Source organism: Tachyglossus aculeatus, chromosome 6 (genome assembly GCF_015852505.1).
Source record: "Tachyglossus aculeatus isolate mTacAcu1 chromosome 6, mTacAcu1.pri, whole genome shotgun sequence".
Taxonomy (NCBI): domain Eukaryota; kingdom Metazoa; phylum Chordata; class Mammalia; order Monotremata; family Tachyglossidae; genus Tachyglossus; species Tachyglossus aculeatus.
In genome coordinates, this window is record NC_052071.1 from 41,477,506 (window position 1) to 41,503,686 (window position 26,181).

General features: G+C 45.1%; 1 protein-coding gene across 1 annotated transcript in view; it reads left to right on the forward strand.

Moving 5' to 3' along the window:
- Positions 1-16,424, forward strand: part of MID2 (midline 2) — a 248,190-nt gene extending 231,766 nt beyond the window's left edge. Inside the window, exons 8-10 of the mRNA XM_038748157.1 lie at positions 4,269-4,430; positions 8,290-8,497; positions 13,277-16,424. Coding sequence (XP_038604085.1) covers positions 4,269-4,430; positions 8,290-8,497; positions 13,277-13,679 — 773 coding nt within the window. The 3' untranslated portion in view covers positions 13,680-16,424. The remainder of the gene's footprint in view (positions 1-4,268; positions 4,431-8,289; positions 8,498-13,276) is intronic.
- The last annotated feature ends 9,757 nt before the right edge of the window (positions 16,425-26,181 follow it).

Below are 26,181 nucleotides of genomic sequence, written 5' to 3' on the forward strand. Positions count from 1 at the left end.
CATGTGGGACTTAACCTGATTAACTTATATTTACCCCAGTGCTTAGTATAGTGCCTGGCACGTAGTAAGTGCTTAACAGATACCATAAAAAAAGAGAGAAGTGAAGAGGTAGGATATCCAGGAGAGGTAGGGAAGCCAGGAAGAGGAGTAGCCATTTTGAGGATGTGTTGGACGTGTTTAGACACCGCCCAGCAGTAAAAGGCAGGAAAGTGGAAAAGGCACAATGGAAGCATAACTCATTTTGGTTTAATTTGATGCACAATAGCGTAACTATTTGCAATTTAAACAGAAATCCAGAAGAAAGGAACTATAGATAGAAGATGGAAATATCAAAAAACCCCGCAGTACACATGCTTTGTATGGGGATGGTGGGATTTCTTAGCCAGGCCCAGAAGAACCATTATCCTGCAGAGTGAACATGCAAAGAATGTTAAAGAAAGTGTGAGGCAGGCAGCTGTTATTCTGAGAGAGAGAGAGAGAGAGCTATGAACATGTGGGAATGACATGGCTAAAGAGTTAAGCATCATCGTGTATCTTCCACACTTCCTTTAATGAAATTCTGTTAAACATGAAAATATCCATCCCTATGTTTTTCTTGGTCAGTCTCCTCCTGCTTTGACCTGAAATAAAATACGCATAACTAATAGCATTACTAATGCAGGCTCAAGACTCTAAGTTCCTTGTGGGCAGGTTATGTATCCATTCATTCAGTTGTACTTATTGAGTGCTTACTGAGTGCAAAGCACTATGCTAAGCGCTTGGGTGAGTACAACAACAAACAGATGCACATCGAGCCCCCAGTCTACCAACTCCGTTGTTATGTACTCTCCCAAGAGGTTAATACAGTGTTCTGCACCCAGTAAGCGCTCAATAAATGACATTGATAGCAAAATAAACCTCCCCAAGATTTGGTGGAACTCTGTCTTTCTTTACATCCAGTGGGTATATCTGTACCTGTTTTGGTGATGTCTAAAATGAGCAAGTTCCATTTCATGCTTCTTAGTTTGGTATGAAACCATTTTAAGAAAGATGAAAAGGCAGACTTGGGTTCCCTGTGGGAAGAGACCAGGACCTGGGCTTGGGCTACGTTCCCAAGGGCAGCTTTTGGACAGAATAATTTGTAAGATCCTCAAGGGCAGGGATAGTGTCTTCCACCTTCCACCTAGTTCAGGGTTCTGCATGCAGTAGATGCTCAATAAATCTTGATGATGATGCTAGTTAGGCCCAAATTAAAGTTTTGCCTGCACGGTTCTTCCACTGCCCAAACTGCCACTCTTAGGTCGTGGAGCCTCCCTGTAGACTGTCAGGTCTTTGTGGGCAAGGAACATGTCTACCAACTGTGTTGCACTGCGTTGTACTTCCAAGCACTAAGTACATCGCTCTGCGCACAGTAAGTGCTCATCCCTCAGGTAGGTTTTCGGGCCCTGGAGGTCACAGATCATGCCTACTACCCGTGTTATATTCTCCAGAGCGTTTGATACAGTGCTCTGCCCAGAGTAAGCACTCAATAAATACCACTGATTGATTGATGGACTGTAGCCCTTCTGCTCAAGCAAAGACATGGTTAGATAAGGGTCAGCGGGGGAGAAAGAAGCCCTGGGGAATTGCGGAACTCAGGCCAGAAGCTGGCAGAATTGCCTGGCCTGACACTCTTGTTATATTATTTGATTGTACTTCCCCAAGCTCTTGGTACAGTGCTTTGGTACAGTAAACACTCAATAAGTACGATTGATTGACAGGGTGTTGCTGATGTCTCTTTGCTGGTGTTGGACTAGTTATTGCCACAGCAGAGACAGCTGATTGGAGGAGACCCAGATCCCAGGGAAAAGTTGCTGGAATCCAGACCCACGGGATGTAGTCCAGTTTTCCTACCCTAAACCCTTCTCCCAATTGAAGCAGCGTGGATAGACCCGACCTAGGAGTCAGAAGGACCTGGGTCCTAATTCCAGCTCTGCCGTGAGACCTTGGACAAATCTTTTCCCTTCTGTGTACCTCAGTTCCCTCACCTGTAAAATGGGGATTAAGAGTGTGAGCCCTATGTGGGACAGGGATTGGTGTCCAAACTGCTTAGCTTGTATCTACCCCAGTGCTTATAAGCTTGTCTCTAGATTGTAAGCTCGTTGTGGGCAGGGAATGTTTCTGTTTATTGTGTTGCGTTCTCTTTAGCGCTTAGTACAGTGCTGTGCACACAGTAAGTGCTTAATAAATATGATTGACTGACTGACTGCAGTGCTTGGCACAGAGTGAGTGCTTAACAAATACCATTAGAAAATACTGAAATGGGATCAATACTGCCAATGTGCCCAAACCAGCGAGCCAGGCACACGGGTGCCAAGGTGGCAGGTGCATGAGGCTCCCCCCTCCCCACCGCACCTCCCTCTCTCTCTCTCTCTCTCTGGCACAGCTCTCACACCTGGAACTCATTAACAGCCCTCTGAAGCAGCTCTAATGATGGCAGGGTCAGCAACCAGTGCAAATCAACGTTCCAGTCAAGGCAGCCTGCAATACCATTTGCTTTGTTTAGCTTGTATTTCACATTACAGCCTGGGTTTCTTTTTGTTTTGTTTTGTTTTTTAATCTTTCTGAAATCCCAGAAGTGGAAGAATTTTATTCATGAGTTTCATTCTCTCTCACCCATCTCTGCATTTCTTTCTTTCTCTTCCCCGCCTCCCTCTCCCCATCTCTGGCGTGCTCTCTCTTTAATAAGGCCCCATCCAAGACCTTTATGAAGACTCACTTCCTCTGAGAGGCCTTCCATGATTAAGCCCTCTTTTCCTTTTCTTCCATTCCCTTTTGCTCCCTTTATTCATGCCCCATCCCAGCTCCACAGCACTTTTGTACGTATCCATAATTTTTATATATATGTGTGTCTCCCCTTCTGGACTTTTAGCTTGTTGTGGGCAGGGAACGTGTCTGTTGTATATTACTGTCCCTAGCACTTAGTACAGTGCTCTGCACAAAGTAAGTGCTCAATAAATACATTGACTGACTCTCTCTCTCCCTCTCTCTTCATCCTCTGCCTCTGTCTCATTTTCTGTTTCTTCCTTCCTTTTCTTGGGCATTCTGTGGATTGAAACCTGATTGGGAAGGAAGGGACAATGAACACAATTCTTCATCAGTCTGCTTCTCTGTTTTTCTATTTGAAGCATATTTCATTTTCCATGAAACTCAGGAAAAAAGTGCCAGCATTTCCTCAGGAGTCAGTGGGGAGGAAATGGGGGCAGGGAAGGAGGAAGTGACCGCCTCTTCCTCCTTTGGATTATGGGGGCTTGAGGGGGAAGAGGGGGAAATCAGTCCTGCAGCCTGGACCTAAAAGAGCGAGGAGAAACTCTTCTCTCCCCTGTGCCCCCAACAACATATCTCTCCCTTCCAAGCCCAAGGCTAGAATCAAGTTCGCTCAGGGTGAGAAACACGTTACCTGTGATGTCTGTCTGAGATTTTCGGAGCTCAAAATCCTGCTGCTCCTTTCGTGTTTAGCGTCGACTTTGGTATTTTTGTCCACCTTCCTTTACGGATCTCTCACCCCCACCCTTCCCGTGGTCCTTAGATTGGTCCCTTGGAGACCGGGGGCCATGTCCGTGTCTCATCCATGGATTTCATTCAAGCATTTATTCAATAATATTTATTGAGCACTTACTGTGTGCAGAGCACTGTACTAAGCATTTGGGAGAGTTCAATATAACAATAAACAGACACATTCCCTGCCCACAGCGATCTGACGGCTTAGAGGGGGAGACAGATATTAATATAAATAAATACATTACAGATTACAGTGCATAAGTGCCATGGGGCTGCAAGGGGGGCTGAATAATGGGAGCAAGTCAGGATGACACAGAAGGGAGAGGAAGAAAAGGAAAAGAGGGCTTAGTCAAGACCTCTTGGAGGAGATGTGCCTTCAACAAAGCTTTGAAGCGACGGAGATAAATTGTTTGTCGGATTTGAAGAGGGAGGGCATTCCAGGCCAGAGGCAGTACGTGGGCGAGGTCTTGGCGGTAAGATAGAGGAGATCGAGACACAGTGAGAAGGTTAGCATTACAGGAGCAGTGTGGGCTGGGTTGTAGTAGAAGAGTAGTGAGGTGAGGAGTGCTTTGAAGTGGGGGTGGATGGGCTTTCTTTCCCAGTGCTTGGCACATAGCGGGCACTTAAGAAACACTCCCCTGACTAATCCGCCTCCCCAGCCGGTGACACGCTCATGTCTCTCCTCGCCCCACTGTCACCTCTTAGTTATCCCGTTCCTCTCTGATGCGCTGTGTCTCTCCACGCTGCAGGCCTGTACAGCTCTATGGACAGTTGGATGATCGTCCCCAACATCAAGCAGAACCATTACACGGTGCACGGACTGCAGAGCGGGACTCGCTACATCTTCCTAGTCAAGGCCATAAACCAAGCAGGGAGCAGGAACAGTGAGCCTGCCCGCCTGAAAACCAACAGTATGTCCTAAGAAGCTGGAGGGAGGCGACCGTGTTCGGGGGGAAGAGGTGGAAGTGGTGGGTGGGTGACTGGACATTCATTCATTCAATCAGTTGCATTTATTGGGCACTTACAATTTCTTGGCCATTCTGTGGATTGAAACCTGATTGGGAAGGAAGGAAAAATGAACACAATTCTTCAGCAGTCTGCTTCTCTGTTTTTGTATTTGGAGCATGTTTCATTTTCCGTTTCAGTTCAGAGCACTGTACTAAGCTCTTGGGAAAGCGCAATATAATGATAGACACATTCCCTGCCCATAATGAGTGTACAGTCTAGAAGGGAAGACAGGCATCAGTAGAAATAAGTAAATGACAGATATGGACATAAGTGCTATGGGGCTGGGAGGGGGGATGAATAAAGGGAGCAAGTCAGGGCGATGCAGGAGGGAATGGGAGAAGAGGAAAGGAGGGCTTAGTATGGGAAGGCCTCTTGGAGGAGATGTGCCTTCAGTAAGGTCACCAAATCCTCAGTGGCAATGAGAAAATCCTTCTCAAACCTGGACGGGCCGGATCAGTAGCAATGGACAGGGCCCCTCTCCAGTGCATCACTGAACCCCTCTCCGTTTTGAGCTAGGAAAGGTGCACAACCCAGAGGTGGGAAGGATAAAACCCATCCTCTCCCTCCCCCTACCCTCCTGGTGGCACCTGGATTTTCTTTGTCAGAAGGAGCATTTGTTGCCCACCCACTTGGTGCAAAGCAAGGCACTTGGGAATTGCAGAATAACAGTGACATGTTCCCTGCCCACAAGGAGCTTACACTCTTCACAGGAGAAGCACACATAAAAGGGAATGGCTGACCACTGGATCAAATTCTTGGAAGCCTAAAGTAGTTCAGGCCTTCTAGTAGTGCTTGTGACCCAGAAGGTCAAACAATCAGTCGGTGGTATTTATTGAGCACTTTCTGTGTGTATTAGTGGTGGTGTTTGTTGAGTGCTTAACTATGTGGCAGGCACTATACTAAGCACTGGGGTGGATGCAAGCAAATTGGGTTGGACAAGATCCCTGTCCCACTTGGGGCTCATTAGTGTCAATCCCCATTTTGCGGATGAGGTAACTGAGGCACAGAGAAGTGAAGTTACTTGCCTAAGGTCACACAAAAGACAAGTGGTGGAGAAGAGATTAGAACCCATGATCTTCTGACTCCCAAGCCAGTGCTCTATCTACAATGCCATGTTGCTTCTCAAAGCGTTTGGAAGAGTGTGGTGCAACAGAGTTGGTAGACATGTTCCCTGCCCATAATGAGGTTACAGTCTAAAGGGGGAGAAAGACATTAATATAAATAGACTGTAAGTTCCCTCTAGAGCAAGGAATGTATATATTGTTGTGTTGTACTCTCCCAAGTGCTTAGTGCAATGCTCTGCACACAGTAAGTGCTCAATAAATACAATTCATTGATTGAATAATTGACAATATGCAATTTATATATATGTACATAAGCACTGTGGGGTTAATACCAAATGCCCAAAGGTCACAGATTCAAGAGCATAGATGATCCAGAAGTGAGAGGAGCTGGGGGAAAGAGGGCTTAATTAGGGAAGGCTTCTTGGAGGAGTTGAAACCATAAAATCATTCTATCAGTAAATCAATGAGTGGTATTAATTGAGCACTTACTATGCACATAGTAATCCTGGCTCTGTCACTTGTCTGCTGTGGGACCTTGGGCAAGTCAGTTTGCTTCTCTGTGCCTCAGTTACTGCATGTGTAAAATGGGGATTAAGACTGTGAGCCCCATGTGGGGCAGGGACTTGTCCAACCCAACTTGCTTGTATTCCCCCCACAGTGCTTAGTTCAGTGCCTGGCACACAGTAAGTATACAATTATTATTATTATTACTAATATGTGATATTAGTAATACTTAATTATTAATAATTAATAATAATAATTGCTTGGGAAAGTACAATTCAACAGAGTTGGTGGGCCCAATCCCTTCCCAAAAAGAGTTTACAGTACAGGGGGAGACAGACATTAAAATAAATTACAGGTAGGGGAAACAGAGTGGAAGAATCTTTACATAACTACTGTAGGACTGAGGTAAGTATCAAAGTGCTTTAGGGGTACCTAGCCAAGGACATAATTGACACAGTGGGGAAGGCAGGTAGGCAAAATAAAGGGCTTAATCTGGGAAGGCCTCTTGGAGGAGATGTGATTTTAGGAACAAAGAACCTTTTCTAGGCTTGTATTTCCAGTCCAGAGAAACAGAGCGTTAGCAAAGCAAACAGGGGCATGCACTTAGTACAGTGCCTGGCATGTAGTAAGCGCTTAACAAATGCCATAAAAAATAGTTGTAAAAATGTGTCCACATCCCGAGGGATGGTCAGCGAGCATTTAGATGAGCTCCTTGAGAGCAGAGAGTATATCTACCTGCTCTGTTGTACTGTCCCGAGCATTTAGCACAGTGTTCTGACACAGTGCTCGGAGGTATATATTGAGCACTCAATGTGCTCAGAGCACTTGGGAGAGTACAGTGCAAAAGAGTTGGTAGACACCATCCCTTCCCACAAGGAGTTTGCAGTCTAGTGGATCAGTGTTTACTGGTGCCTGGTCTCACTGTGTTTTGTAGAACACTCTGGGTTCCCTATGCTGTTTGTGGAATTTTCAGACCACCATTTAGAGACAACTTATTTTGTGAATTAAATTCTATCTGGGGATGGTTGGGTCAGCCACATTTTCTCCCAGTAATGTCTCACAGTCTGTTGGAGGTATTTTAGCGGATTTGCTTCCCCATGGACTTTGGTCTGGTAAAGAGGTTCTCTCCCTGGGATATTTTCAAACATCCCCAAACACTTCTCTTTCTTGCCTCTAAGACTTGGCCAAAGTAGTCTGGTTTCAGCCAAACCAGCAAATTCCCCTTGGACCTTCAGCTGAACTGATAGCCTTTGAAGACTGTGTGACCTTGGGCAAGTCACAACTCCTCAGCATGTCAGTTACCTCATCTGTAAAATGAGGATTAAATACCTGTTCTCTCCCATCTAGACTGAGAGCCTCATGTGGGGCCAGGATTGAGTCCAATCTGATGGCATCGCTTCTACCCCACCGCATAGTACAGTGCTTGGCACATAATAAGCGCTGAACAAATTCCCAAATTATTATCAAGACATCTTTTCATCAGTTCATTCTCTTTGTTTCTTTCCAACAAGGGGAATTATGGTTTTTTTAATGGTATTTTTTAAGCACTGACTATGTGCCAGGCACTGTTCTAAGTACTGGGGTAGATACAAGCTAATCAGTTTGAACACAGTCCATGTCCCACATAGGGCTCACAGTCTTAGCCCCTGTTTTACAGATGAGGTAACTGAGGCCCCGAGAAGTGAAGTGACTTGCTCAAGGTCACACAACAGACAAGTGGCAGAGCTAGCATTAAAATCAGGTTCTTTGGACTCCCAGGCCCGTGCTCTAACCATTAGGCCACACTGCGTCACCAGAATTTGTTTCCAGAATTATTTACAAAGTATAACTTCTGTCCCACTCCCTTGTTTGAGCAACCCACACCCCGGCTTGGTGCCTCACTGTGGATGGCTGAAATATAGCTATAATTCTATTTGTTCTGACGATTTTGTCACCTGTCTACATGTTTGGTTTTGTTGTCTGTCTCCCCCTTCTAGACTGTGAGCCCATTGTTGGGTAAGGACCATCTCTATATGTTGCCGACTTGGACTTTCCAAGCGCTTAGTACAGTGCTCTGCACACAGTAAGCGCTCAATAAATATGATTGAATGAATAAATGAATAAACCCAAGCACCTAATCCCTATCGCCTAGCAACAGCAGACGTTGGGATGTCTGAACTTGAGGGGGGGGGATTTTGTTCCGTGTTTTTGGCAGGCCAGCCCTTTAAGCTCGACCCCAAGTTGACTCACAAGAAGCTGAAGATCTCCAATGACGGGTTGCAGATGGAGAAGGACGAGAGTTCCCTGAAGAAGAGTCACACGCCGGAGAGGTTCAGCGGCACTGCGTGCTACGGGGCAGCAGGGAATGTCTTCATTGACAGCGGATGCCACTACTGGGAGGTCGTCGTGGGCTCTTCCACATGGTGAGTGGAGGGATCGACAGTGTCAATCTCCTCCCAGGGGGCCGAGGGAGGGGCTGGCCTCCTACTGTCTTGGCCCCGGGGACCCAGGCCTGCCTTAGAAGAGTGTCCTGCACAGCAAGGTGCTTGACTTCTCTCTGCCTCAATGATCTCATCTGCTTGTCGTGTGGCCTTGGGCAAGGCACTTTGCTTCTCTGTGCCTCAGTTTCCTCATCTGCAAAATGGGGATTAAAACTGTGAGCCCCATGTGGGACAGGGACTGGATCCCACTGGATTACCGTGTATCTTCCCCAGTGCTTAGAACAGTGCTTGACACGTAGTAAGCACTTAACAAATATCATTATTATTATTATCATTAATCCACAAGGTTTGTTTTGTTTTCTACCCAATTCTAGACTGTGAGCCCATTGTTGGGTAGGGACCAACTTGTACTCCTCAAGCACTTAGTACAGTGCTGTGCACACAGTAAGTGCTCAATAAATACGATTGAATGAATTAATAAAATAGGGAATAAGACTGTGAGCCCTTTGTGGGACAGGGACTGGGACCAAACTGTAGTACATCGTATTTACTCACGTGCTTAGAACCAGTGCTTGACCCTTAGTAACCGTTTAACAAATACCATTATCATTATTGTTATTATTATTTTAGGATTGGGGGGGGTTATTAGCCAACAGCTGTTGTCAGCCCTACAGCACTTAGGTGCATATCCATAATTTATATGATTGTCTCCCCCTCTAGACTGTAAGCTCTCTGTGGGGAAGGAACATATCTACCAACTCTATTATATTCTTCTATTGCACTCTCCCAAGTGCTTTGTACAGTGCTTAGCACTTAGTAAACGCTCATTAAATACAATTGATTGATTCTAATATGACTAGGGGTTTGTCCAATTAGAAGCCCAGCCTGGTGTTAACTCCATTTATCTCTCAGGGAATCTCTGACACCCTGTGAGTACCAGATTTTTCTCTAGTGCCTGCCTCCTCTCGTTTTAGTTGTGCAGATAATAAGCGTGGTATGTGTTCAGCATTTACTGTGTGTCAAGCACTGTGCTTCATGCTGGGTAGAGACATTACACAGACTGAGCCCCCCATTCCTCTCCCCCTTCCCATCCCCCCCGCCCTGCCTCCTTCTGCTCCCCACAGCACCTGTATATATGTTTGTACAGATTTATTACTCTATTTTACTTGTACATATTTACTATTCTATTTATTTTATTTTGTTAATTTGTTTTGTTTTGTTGTCTGTCTCCCCCTTCTAGACTGTGAACCCGCTGTTGGGTAGGGACCGTCCGTATATGTTGCCAACTTGTACTACCCAAGCACTTAGTACAGTGCTTTGTAAACAGTAAGTGCTCAATAAATACAATTGAATGAATGAATGAATGAATTACAATCACGGGACTCTTAAGCTCAGGAGAATGGCTCTCTAATCCTCATTTAATAGATGAGGACAAGGAAGCCTAGACAAGTGAGCTGACCTGTCCAAGGTCACACAGCTCCTGGGGTCTCCTGGGGTCTTTCTATATCTTGATTCATTCATTCATTCAATTACTTACTTGGGGAGAGCTTACTTGGGGAGAAGCAGCATGGCAAAGTGGATAGAGCCAGAGTTCTAGGGTTATGGGTTCTAATCCCAGCTCCTCTACTTGTCTGCTGTGTCACTTCCGTTCTCTGTGCCTTAGTTACCTCATATGTTTCCTTTTGGACTGTGAGCCCACTCTTTTGGACTGTGAGCCCACTGTTGGGTAGGGACTGTCTCTATGTGTTGCCAATTTGTACTTCCCAAGCGCTTAGTACAGTGCTCTGCACATAGTAAGCGCTCAATAAATACGATTGATTGATTGATTGATATGTAAATTCGGGAATTGAGACTGTGAGCCCCTTGTGGGACAGGGACTGTGTCCAACCTGATTTGCTTGTATCCACCCCAGCTCTTAGTACAGTGCCAGGCACATGGTAAGTGCTTAGCAAATACCACTGTTATTAGTATTATTAGAGGTAGGATTAAGTCTTTAAATGCAGTAATACAGTGCAGGTAACAAATATTTGGCTCATACAGACCACCCACTTTGGAGACCTGAAACATTTAGAAAATTTGCTAGAGAAGAGCCAGCCAGAGTCTGAGAGTCAGAGGACCTGGTTTCTAAACCTGGCTCTGCCACTTGCCTGGGATATGACCTTGGGCAAGTCACTTCAGTTCTCTGTCCTTCAGTTTCCTCATCTGTAAATGAGTTTTCAGGACCTGTTCTCCTTCCTACTTAGACCATAAGCCTTATGCGGCACAGAGACTGTGATCCAATGATCACAGAACCAAAGAACCAATGATCTTGTATCTACTGCAGTTCCTAGAAAAGTACTTGGAACATACTAAGTGGTCAATAAGTATGATTACTTTTACTATTATTGTTATTATTAATAGAAGCAGCATGGCACAGTGGATAGAGCATGGGCCTGGGAGTCAGAAGGTCGTGGGTTTTAATCCAGGCTCCTCCCCTTGTCTGTTGTGTGACATTGGGCAAGTCACTTCACTGGGCCTCAGTTACCCCATTTGTAAAATGGGCATTGAGACAGTGAGCCCCCATGTGGGACAGGGACTGTGTCAAACCCAAATTGCTTGTATCCACCCCAGCGCTTAGTACAGTGCCTGGCACACAGTAAACTCTTAACAAATACCACAGTTATTATTTTTAGTGAAACGCCATGACCTAGTGGCAAGAGCACGCATAGTAAGCACTTAACCAATACCTTTATTATTATTATTAATAATGATGATGATTTCTGCCAGTTTTTGATCATTAAAATATTGCCAATCTGGAGGGGAGGGAAGTCCAAATATAATTCTCTCTAAAATTTTCTTATGCCAGATTGGTGAGGGTGTTGTTTTAAAGGCTGTGCTATTCTGTAATTGGCAAAAGGCTGACAGTTCAGTGAACAGGAGTTTTCATCTCCAGATACTATAGCACTCTTGGTTTTTTTTTTAATCTCTCCAGTACAGAGCCTCAGGGACTGAATAAAAGAAAGCCTTTTATAGTGTAACAAGCTGAAAGCCCTAAAGGAAATTGATTAGAATTCAAAAGTGGTTATTTCCCCCAACCTTATGCCTGGGGAAGAGATAAAATGCACCAGGCCTGTGCATTTACATCTGAAATAACATGAGTGAGAACCTTAATACTCTGCTTCCAAATTCAATTTTTTTTTATTCTAGGCTATCAGCAGAGCTTTTTAGTAAAACTGGGAATTACTTTATCATCTCCCCATTTCCACTTTCAGTACCTGTCTGGGCATGAAGTCTAATAAAGACCACATTGCCTCAAGCATGGAGTCTGTCCACATGGTCCTTTATGTGAAAAATCTCTTCTGTGGGACAGTTTGCTAAGGGATTCTGAGCCTATATTAGGCAAAGTGAAGCAAAGAGTTCTTTATTTTTCTGCTAAATCTTAGTTTTGTGGACAAAACTAGAGAAGCAGCATGGAAAGATCGGGACCTGGGAGTCAGAGGACCTGGGTTCTAATCCTAGCTCCACCACTTGCCTGGTGTGTGACCTTGAGCAACTCACTTAACTTTTCTGTGCCTCAGTTTCCTCATTTGTAAAAATGTGGATTAAATTCTACTCCTTCCTACCTAGACTGTGAGCCCTACGTGGGACAGGAACTGTGTTCGACCTGATGAACTTGTATCTGTTACAGTTCTTAGAACATTTCTTGACAAATACCATTATTGTGATTGTTATTATTGATATTAACAAACCTTCTTAAAAATTGTCATAATAATAATAATAACGGCATTTGTTAAGCGCTTACTATGTGCAGAGCACTGTTCTAAGCGCTGGGGGGGGGTTACAAGGTGATCGAGTTGTCCCACGTGGGACTCACAGTCTTAATCCCCATTTTACAGATGAGGTAACTGAGGCTCAGAGAAGTTAAGTGACTTACCCAAGGTCACACAGCAGACATGTGGTGGAGTCGGGATACGAACCCATGACCTCTGACTCCAAAGCCCGGGCTCTTTCCACTGTGCCACGCTGCTCCTCTATGTTGTTCTCCATTTTGCTTATGGAAACTGAGCTTCATCTACCATAGTAAAGTATCTGGATAATTAAGCCTTAATAGACTGCGTTCCTCATTATCTGGATGTTTCAGATGTCTCCCCATCCTGGGTCACACTGCAGCCCTCTTCCCAGCTCTCCAATTCTATGAACTAGTTTGCAGCACTGCCAACTTTTCATTTTGAAAGCCGGGGAAAACTTGGGAGCAAACTTTGATGGGGTTGAACTCTAATGGGCTTCCACTGGGGGTGTGCCTTCCAGGGGTGGTCTCCAACTGGCCCTAGAGCCCAATGCAAGGGGAGGTGGCCCATCATCTGGTTTTATACCAGACAATCCATTTTTCAGTTGTCCCATTCCCAATCCAGTTCTGATTTGGCACCAGATACCTTAATATCATTTTTTTTTTATTTCTAGTGTTGAGCCTTCATGTATTGCAGCTCCTTTTACCAGAGGAAGGGGACACCAAAGGCCTGGAGCAATTGGGAGGTTCAGGGTTTCCCAGAAAAACTCTCTAATCTCGGCCAAATTGAGCAGATTTCCACAAAATGGTGGCCGTGTGTCATCACGAGGGACCCAGTTCATGAAGTGCCATCCCTGGCCACTCTGATGTGATCTTACTGTTGTTCCTTCATCGCCATTTTCCATTCTTTCCCCTTTTCCCTACTGGAGCCATGACCAGGGTGGTGATGATGATGGTGCTTGCACTCACACCCCTCTCCTTGCTCTGTCCCTCAGGTATGCAGTCGGTGTTGCCTACAAGTCCGCCCCAAAGAACGAATGGATCGGCAAGAATGCCTCATCATGGGTCTTCTCCCGTTGCAATAATAACTTTGTGGTGAGACACAACAACAAAGAGATGTTAGTAGACGTTCACCCTCAGATGAAGCGTCTCGGGGTCCTCCTGGATTATGACAACAACACGTTGTCATTTTATGACCCAGCAAATTCTCTCCACCTGCACACTTTCGACATTTCCTTCATCCTCCCGGTGTGTCCCACGTTTACGATCTGGAACAAATCCTTGATGATCCTGTCAGGCTTGCCTGCTCCAGATTTCATAGACTATCCAGAGCAGCAGGAGTGTAACTGCAGGCCGCAGGAGTCCCCATATGTATCAGGGATGAAAGCCTGCCACTAAGGAGAGCACATCTCATTGGTGACACTCCGGGGACAGAGTCGAGAGAAGTCGGGCGTTGGCTGCGATCTTTCTGGGACTTCTGCATGGCTAAACCGGGAAGCGATTCCTGTAGCCGAACGTATCCTGCTGTGTGATTTCTTTCCTCCGAACCTCTAAACTGCTCCCTTCATAAACAAACTTCAGCTAATTTTTAAGAAAGAGAATGCACTAAATAAAATCCTTTGAAAGCAACACAAATAACTACATCATAGGTTGAATTTGGGTGCAAAACATGCTTGGTTAGGAGCTTGAGTTTCTCTGAACAAGTTGTAATCTGGGTTACGTGGATTTTCTCTCAAGCCAGAGGGGAAGAGAGTTTGAGTTCAGGTCTACTTTTATTGGTTCAAAGTGTGGAATGGAGTATCAACTGGTTCTCCAATAGCTGAGGTATAAGACTGATGGGAAAAGGGAGGAGGGCAGTGGAAACCCTAGGAAGAGATTGTGGAAAGAGATTCCACACAGGGCTGGTGAGTCAGGAGTGTGAAAAGGGCTCTTTCCTGTCCCCAGTCTTGGAAGGATTTGAATCCTTGACTCAATGGAGTTATAAATAATATCCCTTAAACAAAACGCAGTATCAGACGCAGTGAGTCTTTACAAAGCACAGTATAGATTATTTATAAGGGGGGGAAATGGAATGAATTTTATATTGTCTCATTTGAAAAGGAAACCTATTGAGATCAAATGGATTCTGGAAAGATTTCTTCCAGTTTGCGTAATATTTGAGTTTTTGTAATTATGTTCATGGTTTCGCATTTTGGAAAAGAAATAAAAAGGCTTCTTTTCCCCTAGAGAAATCCCATAAAATCTAATGAACAAATTCACAATATGGTTTAATGAGGAAAAAAAATCAGTGAGCTGGGAGTGATGGGAGCTGGGTTCTAATCCCAGTTCTGCTATGGGGCATTAGATGCGATCTTTAACCTGTCTGGTTCTCAAAGTCTTCATAAGTTAAAATGAAGACAGCAAAATCTACTTGTTCCAATCTCCCAGAGATTTTTTTTAATGGTATTTGTTGAGCACTTACTGTGTGCTAAGCACTGGGGTAGATACAAGGTTATCAGGTTGGCCATAGTCCCTGTCCCGCACGGGACTCACAGGGTTGGTAGGAGGGATGTCATAAGCACACTGCCATAACAGATGTGAAACCACTTTGCTTCCAGAGAAAGGCATTACTGTGATGCAGTAGGAATAGGAATAGTCTCTCCTTTCTGTTGTTTACAGTGATATTTTCCCTACTTTGGTTCAGACAGGGAAGAGAAGCCAAGGTTTGTTTCTCCAAGGGCTACATTTGAAGGGCTAAAATGTCCCTTTCTAACGAGGCATAAAAAAGTGGTTGGAGAAACCATCTGAGCTGATGTGATTCCCAGGAGTGACTCACCTGAGGTCATCTTCCCGTGGCCTTGGACCATTTGGTGGTTTAGCCATTTTTTAAATGTCTAGAGTAGAGGGGAATGGAGACAGGGCAGCACAGTGACTTCTGCTGTCATTGAACGGAGAAATCCGAGAGGCTGGAGGGTCTTAGGCCCAAAGCAGGAAAGCACCAATGGCTCTGAGAGTAGCCTTATGGAATCAGAATCGGAACCTGGTGAGCGACTAAGGGCCACCCTTATTCACACTGCTCAGAGACACGTTTGTGGTATGCTTTCTGAGGGTATATTGGGTTAGGGAAATGCATGAGATTGGTTTTGCAAGTTGTACAGAATCAGAGTGAGGAAATACTTCATGATGTCACCTGGTCCGGCCCCTAGCTCCAGGCAGTTCAACTTGTAAGCCGTCCTCCTATTCCCTAATTTTGTCTCTGTACCAGCCACGATTATTTTCCTTCTCTCCAGCCATTCTTTCTCCTGATGTAGTTTTGCCTCATTTTCTCTTGCTAGGTCTTTCACAGTCAGGGAAAACAAGAAACAGGGTCACCTCATGAAACTCTTCCGCTAATTTGCAAGATAGTTACCCCTTCTTAGCCTTTACTTCTCCAGAAGAAGCGACCCCAGTTCCTTCTACCTTTGCTGCTCTGTAATTGGTTGTGTGGCTCACCAGGATCTGTTTAAAATCACTGAGACCCTAACTGTGTAAGATTCACTGTTCCAGGCCAGCCTCAGGCCAAGTGGAAGATGAGTTCCTGGACCGTATATTTAATACATCCAAGTACCACCTTGCTACTTTGTTTCCAGTCTGTTGATTTGATCTGTTATTGTGATTCCATCCTGTTTTTAGTGGGCCATTCTAATTTCGCAAGTCCCTTTGAGTTAGATTTCTGTCTTCCAAAGTGTGCTAGCCCTGCCGTAATTGTGGACATCAATTAATCGATCAGTTTTCTCTAGACTGTAAGCTCCTTGAGGGAAGGGAACATGTTTACCAACTCTGTTAGAGTTTGCTCTGCCAAGCACTTAGTCCAATGCTCTGCACATAGTAAGTGCTCAATAAATATGACTGAATTATTGAATTTCCTTGATCCCTTCATTAAGGGGGCTATACCCAGCTCTTCCTGGCATGGGGGGTGGGAGGAGGGAGCCCCTGCTCAGCAGAAGGAAAGCCCCCGTTCAGTACGTGCATGGAGCGCTGCTGAGCTCACCTCCCTCCCGGCTAGGTATGAGTCAAATAGAAGCAGTATGGCCTAGTCGAAAGAGCACAGGGTTGGGAATCAGAGCACCTGAGTTCTAATTCTGGCTCCACCACTTGTCTGCTGTGTGACCTCGGGCAAGTCACTTTTCTTGGCCTCAGTTCCCTCATCTGCAAAATGGGGATTCAATACCTGTTCTCCCTCCTTCTTCGACTGGGAGTCCCATGTGGCACAGAGGAACTTGTATCTTCTCAGCAATTAGAATAGTGTTTGGCACATAGTGAGTGCTTTACAAATACTATTATTATGATGTTGATTGTTATAATTATTATTATTTTTCCCCCAGGGGAAGAAAACCTTCCTACAATGCAGCATCTCCCAGATTCTGCTGACATCCCCCAGCCTGGATAAAGGATCCCCTTCCTGAATCTTTAAGCCTTCATCAGCCAACCAGGTCTGGCTTAGTGAATGGCTTCTTGAGAGCTTGTGGGTTGAGGGTGGGGAATGGCATTGTCAGCTACAAGACCAGAACACTGTCTTCTTGTTCCATTGCTGGCTCACCCCAGAACGGGACTGCACAGTAGGATCTATTTCTGGAGTCAGGTCCCCTGCAAAGCAGCCTTGTACCCTAGCAGGAAGGCTTTGGCGATGGGAAGAGAATGCTTATCTCCCCCACTCCTCACTACAATCCACCTAATATAAGCAGGCTTGAAAGCACAAATGACTGATTGATTGATTTTTTTTGTATGGTATTTAAGTGCTTACTGTGTGCCAGGATCTGTAATAAGTGCTGGGGTAGATACAAGCTAATCAGGTTGGACGCAGTACATATCCCACATGGGGCTCGCTGTCTTAATCCCCATTTTGCAGATGAGATCACTGAGGCCCAGAGAAGTGACTTGCCCCAAGTCAGGCAGCAGGCAAGTGGCGGAATCAGGATTGGTACACAAGTCTTTTCCACTAGGCCATGCTTCCTCTAGACTGTGAGCTTGTTGTTGGCAGGGAATGTGTCTGTTTATTGTTATGTTGCACTCTCCCAAGAGCTGAATACAGTGGTTTGAACACAGTAAGCACTCAATAAATATGACTGAATGAATTCTTCTCTGATTGATTGATTGACACTTCCCCCAAATATACCCTTCCTCTCCTCTACTTAGCCCAGCTCAGCTAAGAAGTCCCAGGGTTTTTAAAGAAAACAGCCCAGGAAAATGATTTCAGCATCTGTCCACAACAACAAGAGGAAGCTTATGAAGCTGCCACTTTCTTTAGCCCTTCTCTCTCCCTTTCATTTTGTTCTTTTTTTCTTGAAGCCATGGTTTGGAGTAAGGCTCCTATGACACTAGGAATCTCGCTGCTGGGGAAAAGAAAGCTGTTCACATCCTCGCTAGGAATGTTCAAAGTGCTTTCCTTCTGTATCATTTATCCACAGTCACATCAGATCAGGTGTTAGAACCATGACATGGCAACTCAAACCGCCCACTTTGTGATTATATTTCTCTTTTTCAGGGCTCTATTTTTCCTCCAAAGTGCTTCATGGCCATTTTGGACAAGATTAGTGTTTCCATTTCCCTCTTCACAGATTAGACCTTTGAGGGAAAAGATCGATTAAGTAATTGCCTCAACATCGCCAATGGCTCCCGGTAAACCCGGAATTAACACCCCAGGCCCCTGAGTTTCAACGTCCTTGTTCAGTCTGCTAACCTCCCAGGCAACTCTTTGGTAACATCAGAACCCTGAAAGGAAGAGATCTAGCTGAGGGACAGACCGCAGGACACAAATACATTACAGCAGCTAAGGAAGGTGACCTGGTGTTCATTTCCTGGGCTTTCAACTTTCTCTGAACTCCTCTCTTTCTCTTGCATGTCAAGTTTTTAAGCGCTTGCTTCTGAAGATCACTTTTAACACACTGAGAAGATTGTAGCGTGTCTTCTAATATCCTCAGGGCCTGTCGTGGGTTTGGTGTGGTTCACTGGAAAGTTGTTGATTTACTTCTGCTTCTTTCCCGTAAAAATAGTGCTGTCTGAAAGAAGCTCTTGCTTAGCTTGGCAATCTCCAGCTTTTCCTGGCTTTTTGAACCTGCCTGGATTTTGACTCTAAAATGGGGAAAATATTGCAGGGATTGGTGTGTGTGTGGGGGGGGTCATCTTGGATCTTTGTCTGCTCCCCCTGACCCTCTCCCCTTGGTCAGTCCCTGAGGGTCTTGCCAACTGGGATTGCTAGAATCCCAAAATAATAACCACCCCGACCAACCGGAAGCCCGGTCTTTTGGGAAACTGCCCATTTTGGACGTACCCAAGCATGGTAGGGCCAGAAGGGCAGAAAACACCCTCTCCCATCCCTCAGCCTACAGTTCTCATCACCCAGGAAGTGCTTAATAAATGACAAGGATCGGTTGATCACCCTCTAATAATAATTGCAGGGAGTATGTCTGTTTATTGTTGTACTCTCCCAAGTGCTTAGTACAGTGCTCTGTACACGATAATCGCTCAATAAATACAATTGAATGAATGAATTGAATGAATCGTGGGATTTGTTGAACATTTACAATATACCCGTCACTGTATTAAGCGCTGAGTTAGATACAAAATAGTCAAGTTGGACGCAGTCCTGCCCCCAATAGGGCTCACGGTCTATGAGGGAGAACAGATATTTTATCCCCATTTTTCAGATAAGGAAAGTTAGGCCCAGAGAAGTGAAGTCAGTGACTGAACCAAGGTCACACAGCAGACAAATGGCAGAGCCAGGATTAGAACCTCTGATTCCCAGGCCTGTGATCTTTCCATTAAGCCGGGCTGCTTCCCTGTGCTCTTCTCCCTTCACTGAAACTGAGAATCAGTCTGAGTGTTGAGAAATATGAATGTTATACATTGCAATCTGTCCTAGGGGTCCATAACCTGCTCCACTTTTTTTTCATGGGAATTTGTTAAGTGCTTACTATGTGGTATGCACTGTTCTAAGCACTGGGGTAGATACAAGTTTATCAGGCTGGATACAGTTCCTGTCCCATTTGGGGCTCACAGTCTAAGCAGGAAGGAGAACAGGTAAATCAATAAATGTAAATCAATAATCAATAAATACAATTGAATGAATGAACAGGTATTGAATCCCGATTTTACAGATGAGGTAACTGAGGCTCAGAGAAATAATTGACTTACCCAACTGACTTATTCAATGGTAGAGCTGGGATTAGAATCCCAGTTCTCTGGCTCCAAGGCCCGAGCTGTATCTACGAGAGTGCGGCTTCCCACTGGGTCCTTAGCCAACAAAACCTTCTGACATCCTTCCCTAAGCTATTCTCCCTGCTATCTAGCACTTGTTTCCCATATTGGATTTCATTCCTTCCAACCTCTCAGCATCTTCACCTGCCTGGTCCCTCCTCCAAGATCATTTTGGCAATATCTCCTGAGTGCCTTAGAGGAAGAGGAATGGAGAGGAAGATGTGTAGGGCCAAGACTGGTCCGATAAGGGAATATGGATAGAGGAAGATGGCTGCCCACAAAGCCAGAGCAAAACTACGTGAGACGCGCGAGTGGTGAAGGAAATCTTCCTTGGGTAAAGAGGAAAGGGAACAAGAGTTAATATATATCTGATCTTGTGCAGCTGGATCTAGTCACAACTTGCCATTTTGGCAACCCAAGGCATGTTTTCAGTTGAATAAACATGAGGAAAAGGCTCCCTTTCTACTTGCCCTCAGACCCATCATCTTTGAGGACACAGTGTCCTCAGAATGTTTATCTCAGATTAGCTGAACCAAGTTGGGCTCTTGATAAGTGATTGTGTGGGAAAAAGAAAAGGCCTTATGAAGGTATTTTTGGCTTTCATTGTAATATGTGGTTATTGTTCTTGGGTGGTAGCAGCGCCTGGTTATTTTGCCCAGCAAAGTCTCCAAAGTAGTATGCTATTTTTGACAGAGTCCAGTTCTTAAGGAATGAAAGAGAAACAGTTGCTTTGGTCTTGCTACTAAGTTGACTACCTCATTCACCAAGGCTGAGGTGGTGGTGGGGAATGGGAAAATAAATCTGCTGGGAGTGGGGGCAGGGTTTTACTTAACAGAGGAAGAGGCATTTGGGCCCCTGAAAGATTTCTTCCACAGAGTAGAGGATAATTTACTGCAACTGATTAGGATGTAAGATCCCTGCTGCTTCCACTGGATTTCCCCGAACTTGGAAAGGTTAGATTTACACTGAATTCCAAAGGGATTTCCACTGGGAAATAGCCACTGGACGGGCACTGCTGCCCTAATCAAAACCCAAGCCCCGTGAAGAATGCTTTAGGTCACTCTCGTCAGAGGGAGGTCAACCGTGGATACATGTGGAATTTTTTGATCTCCATTCTACCATTTGTGCCCTTCCATGTTTCCGCCCCTCTGGCTCCTCATCCACTCATTTATTTCTTTCGGGCATACCTTGCTCGGATCTGTGGCCGGCGATACAAACCCTTCCTCACTCAGGGACAGTTTTGCAAGCAATTGTGCCTCTCTGTCAAGGTCGATGACAGCATGCCCAGTGGCAAGAGCGTGGGCTTGGGAGTCAGAAGACATGGGTTCTAATCCCGTCTCTGCCACTTGTCTGCTGTGTGACTTGGGCCAGTCACTTCACTTCTCTGTGCCTCAGTTTCCTCATCTAGAAAATAGGGATTAAAACTGTGAGCCCCACGTGGGACAACCTGATGACCTTGTATCTACTCCAGTGCTTAGAACAGTGCCTGGCACATAGTAAGCACTTAACAAATACCATTATTATTATTATTAAGTTCCTGCTGAGATCACTGCCTTCCCTATTATATGACATTAGACATTTCCTATGGTGTAGAAGGGTAGGTTTCATGCAGTCAAGTTGCTGCCTTGCTGCTTTGGAGGGTGTTAGAAGGATCCCATGCAGCCATTCACAGGTGGACTTTTCCCTGGTTCCCTCCCCACGCTGGATTTGACCCCAGATTGGATTTGCTAGGCATGGGGCTCCTGCGAATCAAACCTATCGATCCACTCTCAGGAATTTCCTTGGGTCCCCACCAAAGCTATAAAGTGGGCGGCAGGCGGGAAGGGAAGGTGTGCCCCACAAAGGGGAATTGCCATCTATAGATGACCACCAGCCATCTCCCTCCTGCTCCCTTTCCCCTTCCCAAGTAGGTCCTGTTTTAGCAATCCAATCAGCAGAACAGTCAATTAATGGTATTTATTGAGTGCTTACAATGCATAGAGCACTGTACAAAAACGCTTGGAGGAGTACAGTGCAGCAGAGTTGGTAGACACTTTTGCTGTCCACAAGCAGTTCACCATCTACAGAGAGCTTACATTCTACATCCAGCACTGGGTCTAGTGGATAGAGCCCAGGCCTGGAAGTCAGAAGGACCTGGGTTCTAATCCTGCCTCTGCCACTTGTCTGCTGGGTAATGTTGGGCAAGTCGCTTCACTGCTCTGTGCCTCAGTTGCCTCATCTGTAAAATGGGGATTAAAGATAGTGAGCCCCATGTAGGACAGAGACTGTGTCCACCCTGATTTGCATGTATCCATCCCAGTGCTTAATACAGTGCCTGGCACACGGTAAGCACTTAATAAGTACCACAGTTCTTCTTCTTATTATTACTGGAACAGCCCTTGAGCTTCTGAGCACAGCTCCAGCTTGAATCCCCAGATTCAAGTCTGACCCCTCCCCACCACCGTGAATGTCTGCCTCTCCCCCAACTTGTTCTTTCCAAAAGTTTGGGAGGGAGGGAGGGAGAGTCAGTGATGAATCAGGTTTGAGCCATAGTCTATTGATCATATTTACTGAGTCATTACTGAGGGCAGAAAAATATACTAAGTGCTTGGGAGAGTACAAGTTAGTAGACAAGTTGGTAGAGTTGGTAGACAATGTTCCCTGCCCACGATGAGCTTCCTGCAACAGGTGGTTCCGGGGAACGTTTCAAAACAAGTACAGCATGGCACTTTTTCAAAGCAAACGACTTGCCACTTTCAACCTGTTTAAAAAATAAGATTTGAGTGCCAACTCTCTGCAGCCTACACGGCGTTCCCTTTAGGGCCAGAGAAAACCATTTGGAGAAGGGTTCATTCATTCATTCAATCGTATTTATTTATTAGTGTGCAGAGCACTGTGCTAAGCAGCACAGCATAGTGGGTAGAGCACAGGCCTGGGAGTCAGAAAGTCATGGGTTCTAATCCCGCTCTGCCACCTGTCTGCTGTGTGACCTCGGGCAAGTCACTTCACTTCTTTGGGCCTCAGTTATCTCATCTGTAAAATAGGGATTAAGATTGTGAGCCCCTTGTGGGACAGGGACTGTGTCCAACCTGATTAGGTTGTATCTACCCCAGTGTTTAGAACAGTGCTTGATGCGTAGTAAGTGCTTAACAAATACCATCATCATTATTATTACAATATGACAGGAGGGTGAACAGTCCTCACTCACATTAGAGTCATTCCGAGGTCATTGGGTATCCTGGGCCCCTCCCTGCAGTGGCTTTCTGAGAGACATTTTAGCATGCCTTGGCCTCCCTTGTCACCCTAAAGTCGTTATTCCACAGCCATCACTGCTGCCCAGGGTTCCAGAGCTTTCCTGTCCATCACCCCCAGGATGCAGGCTTTCCAATTCCCATGGAGAATTCGCTGCTGGCGTGATTGGGGGCCACTCCACTGTCCACCTATAACTTCATCTCGAGCTTTGACTTTTTCATAAAAATCAAGAAAACCGGGACCAAATAAACCCTTGGTGATCCAGCCCCCGCAGCTCTGACAGTTGCTGAATTGGCAACGATTTTTCATCGTTGCCTTGGGTTTGCCTCTGAGGAAAAGAAAAAGGATCTATTATAGTTAGGGGGAAATTAAGAAGTCCTTCCCTCGGGCAGCCCTCTTCCTGCTGCAGGCATAAAACGTAGATGTGTTATTATCTAGAGTAAAATTCCCTGCTTTCCACCCCTTGCATCTAGCTTCCACAAGGATCTAATAATAATAATAATGGTATTTGTTCAGTGCTTACTACGTACCAGGACTGTTCTAAGTTGTGGGGTGGACACAAGCAAATTGGGATGGACACAGTCCCTGTTCCCCATGAGGCTCACAGTCTCGATCCCTGTTTTGCAGATGAGGTAACTGAGGCACAAAGAAGTGCAGTGACTTTGCCCGAGATCATACGGCTGGCAAGTGGGGGAACTGGGATTAGAACCCATGACCTCTGATTCCAAGGACCCTGCTCTAGCCACTACGCCATGCTCTCCTAACTCTCAAATCCAGGATACTGGCCCGAAACAGTAACTGTCCAGTGGCAGCTTCCTGACCCTGACTGAGACTCCCCAAGGGCAGGAGCTGCTCCAGAATGGCAAGGTAGGCTTTTGGGGACCCAGTCAATCTATCAATCAATGGTACTTATTGAACACTAACTGTGTGCTGAGCACTGTACCAAGCAGCTTCTGAAGATGCCTAATCTGTAACCAGGAAGTGGTTTGCACATTCAATTATGGGATCGTACAGATGGAAGGCATTTTTCGAGATCATCTGGTCTATCCCCCTGCCTTAGATCTCCTAGGACAGATGGGTGTCCTGGGAAGTGACTCTAAACCTCCCTTGGAAACTCATTCCAGAGATGAGGAACTCTCAGCAGCCAATTGTTTATGTTTATGTCTAGCTCATGTCCCTCTTGCTGCAGTTTAAGCTCATTTCTACTTTCTACCTTTTTTTATTGTCCTGTTGAAGGTAGCTTTCAAAGGAAATTCTGGTGCCATGTGAATTTTTGCTTCTTTCAGGAAATAATGGCCTGCATATATTTTTTTTTAAATCATAGTGATTTCATTGTGTTATGGTCTTGGATGTAAAATTTTAATTACAGTGAAACCTGTTATATTTTCTTCTCATTTGTGACATAATTATATGTATTTTTTCAATTTCTTCACTAATGTACATATATACATACAAATATAATATATATATATATCTCAATATGCCTTAGTGTCATATTACATTCAGCCCAAGAATCTTGTGAACTTGATTCTTTTGCTACCCTATTAAGACAATTCAATAATGTTTAGTTAATCAATCATATTTATTGAGCACTTACTATGTGTAAAGCACTATACTAAGCGGTTGGGAGAGTACAGTGTAACAGAGTTGGTAGACACCTTCCCTACCCATAAAGAGCTGACAGTCTAGAGGGGTAGTCCATTTAAAGGCATCTTTAGAGGGTTTTTTTTTGTACTTAATCCTTCCTAATTTGGAGATTTTGCATTTTTGCTGAAATTGGAATACTTGTTTCTGCTGCTGCTGTTTCCCTAATATTGCTTGGATCTGGAGTGGTGTAGATGGGGTCACATTTGAGCATGCTTTGACCAAGGAGAGACTCCTTGTCACCCCCATGTTTCAGAGCCCTTGTCTTGTAATATCAAGGAACAACCTGAAGAGAAGAAGCATGGCCTAGTGGATACACCATGGACCTGGGAATCAGAAGGACATAGATCTTAATGCTGGCTCCACCACTTTTTTTTATCATGGTATTTCATTCATTCAATCATATTTATTGAGCGCTTACTGTGTGCAGAGTAGGGAAGTACAAGTCGGCAACATATAGAGATGGTCCCTACCCAACAACGGGCTCTCAGTCTAGAAGGGGGAGACAAACAACAAAACAAAACATGTAGACAGGTGTCAAAATCATCAGAACAAATAGAATTATAGCTATATGCACATCATTAACAAAATAAATAGGATAGTAAATATGTACAAGTAAAATAGAGTAATAAATCTGTACAAATATATACAAGTGCTGTGGGAAGGGGAAGGAGGTAGGGCGGAGGGGATGGGGAGGAGGAGAGGAAAAAGGGGGCTCAGTCTGGGAAGGCCTCCTGGAGGAGGTGAGCTCTCAGCAGGGCTTTGAAGGGAGGAAGAGAGCTAGCTTGGCGGATGTGTGGAGGGAGGGCATTCCAGGCCAGGGGAAGGATGTGGGCTGGGGTGTGTACAGAGATAATCCGGGCAGCAGAGTGAAGTATGACTGAAGCAGGGAGAGACAGGAGGTTGGTAGATCAGAGAGGAGGCTGATGCAGTAATCCAGTCGGGATAGGATGAGAGATTGAACCAGCAAGGTAGCGGTTTGGATGAAGAGGAAAGGGCGGATCTTGGTGACATTGTGGAGGTGAGACTGGCAGGTTTTGGTGACAGATTGGATGTGTGGGGTGAACGAGAGAGCGGAGTTACTCCTTGGGTTTCTTTCTTCCGTATCTCCAATTTGCCCTGGTTATTTTAAACTCTCTTCCAGTCATAGAAAGGGCTTAGGGTGAGGTGTGTAAAATACTGACTGGAACCAGGATTCTATTTCCTAGTCTTTCTCCTCCCTTCTTCCAATAACATGGAATCATTAAAAACTACACTTTGTTTGGGTCTCTGTGGGGCAAACCTAATAGAAGGTGGAAAAAAATTATTAGAATCGATGTGCCTTTCCAACTGAGCTAACAATAGCTGATTGGTTAGCTGACATCAGGGAATTTAATATTAGTACACTTTTGGGGAATCCAGCATGGAAAGAATTAAAAAAAAAGTAGTTTGATCAGATGCAGGCAGTTTTTTTCTTAAATGAGATTATGGGAATTAAACACAGGCCTGGAAGTCAGGAGACCTGGGTTCTAATTCCGGCCCTGCCACTTGCCAACTGTGTGACATTGTGCAAGTTATAACTTCTCCGTACCTGTTTCCTCATCTGTAAAATGAGAATTCAATACTTGTTCTCCCTTCGCTTTTGTGAGCTGCCTGTTGGAGAGGGACTGTGTTTGATCTGATTACACTGCATTGACCACAGCACTTAGCATAGTGCTTGGCATGCAGCAAGTGCCAAGGGGAAGCAGTTTGGCCTAGCAGAAAGAGCCGAGGCCTGGGAGTTGGAGTAACTGGGCTCTAAACCTGGATTTGCCAATTGTTTGCTGTGTAA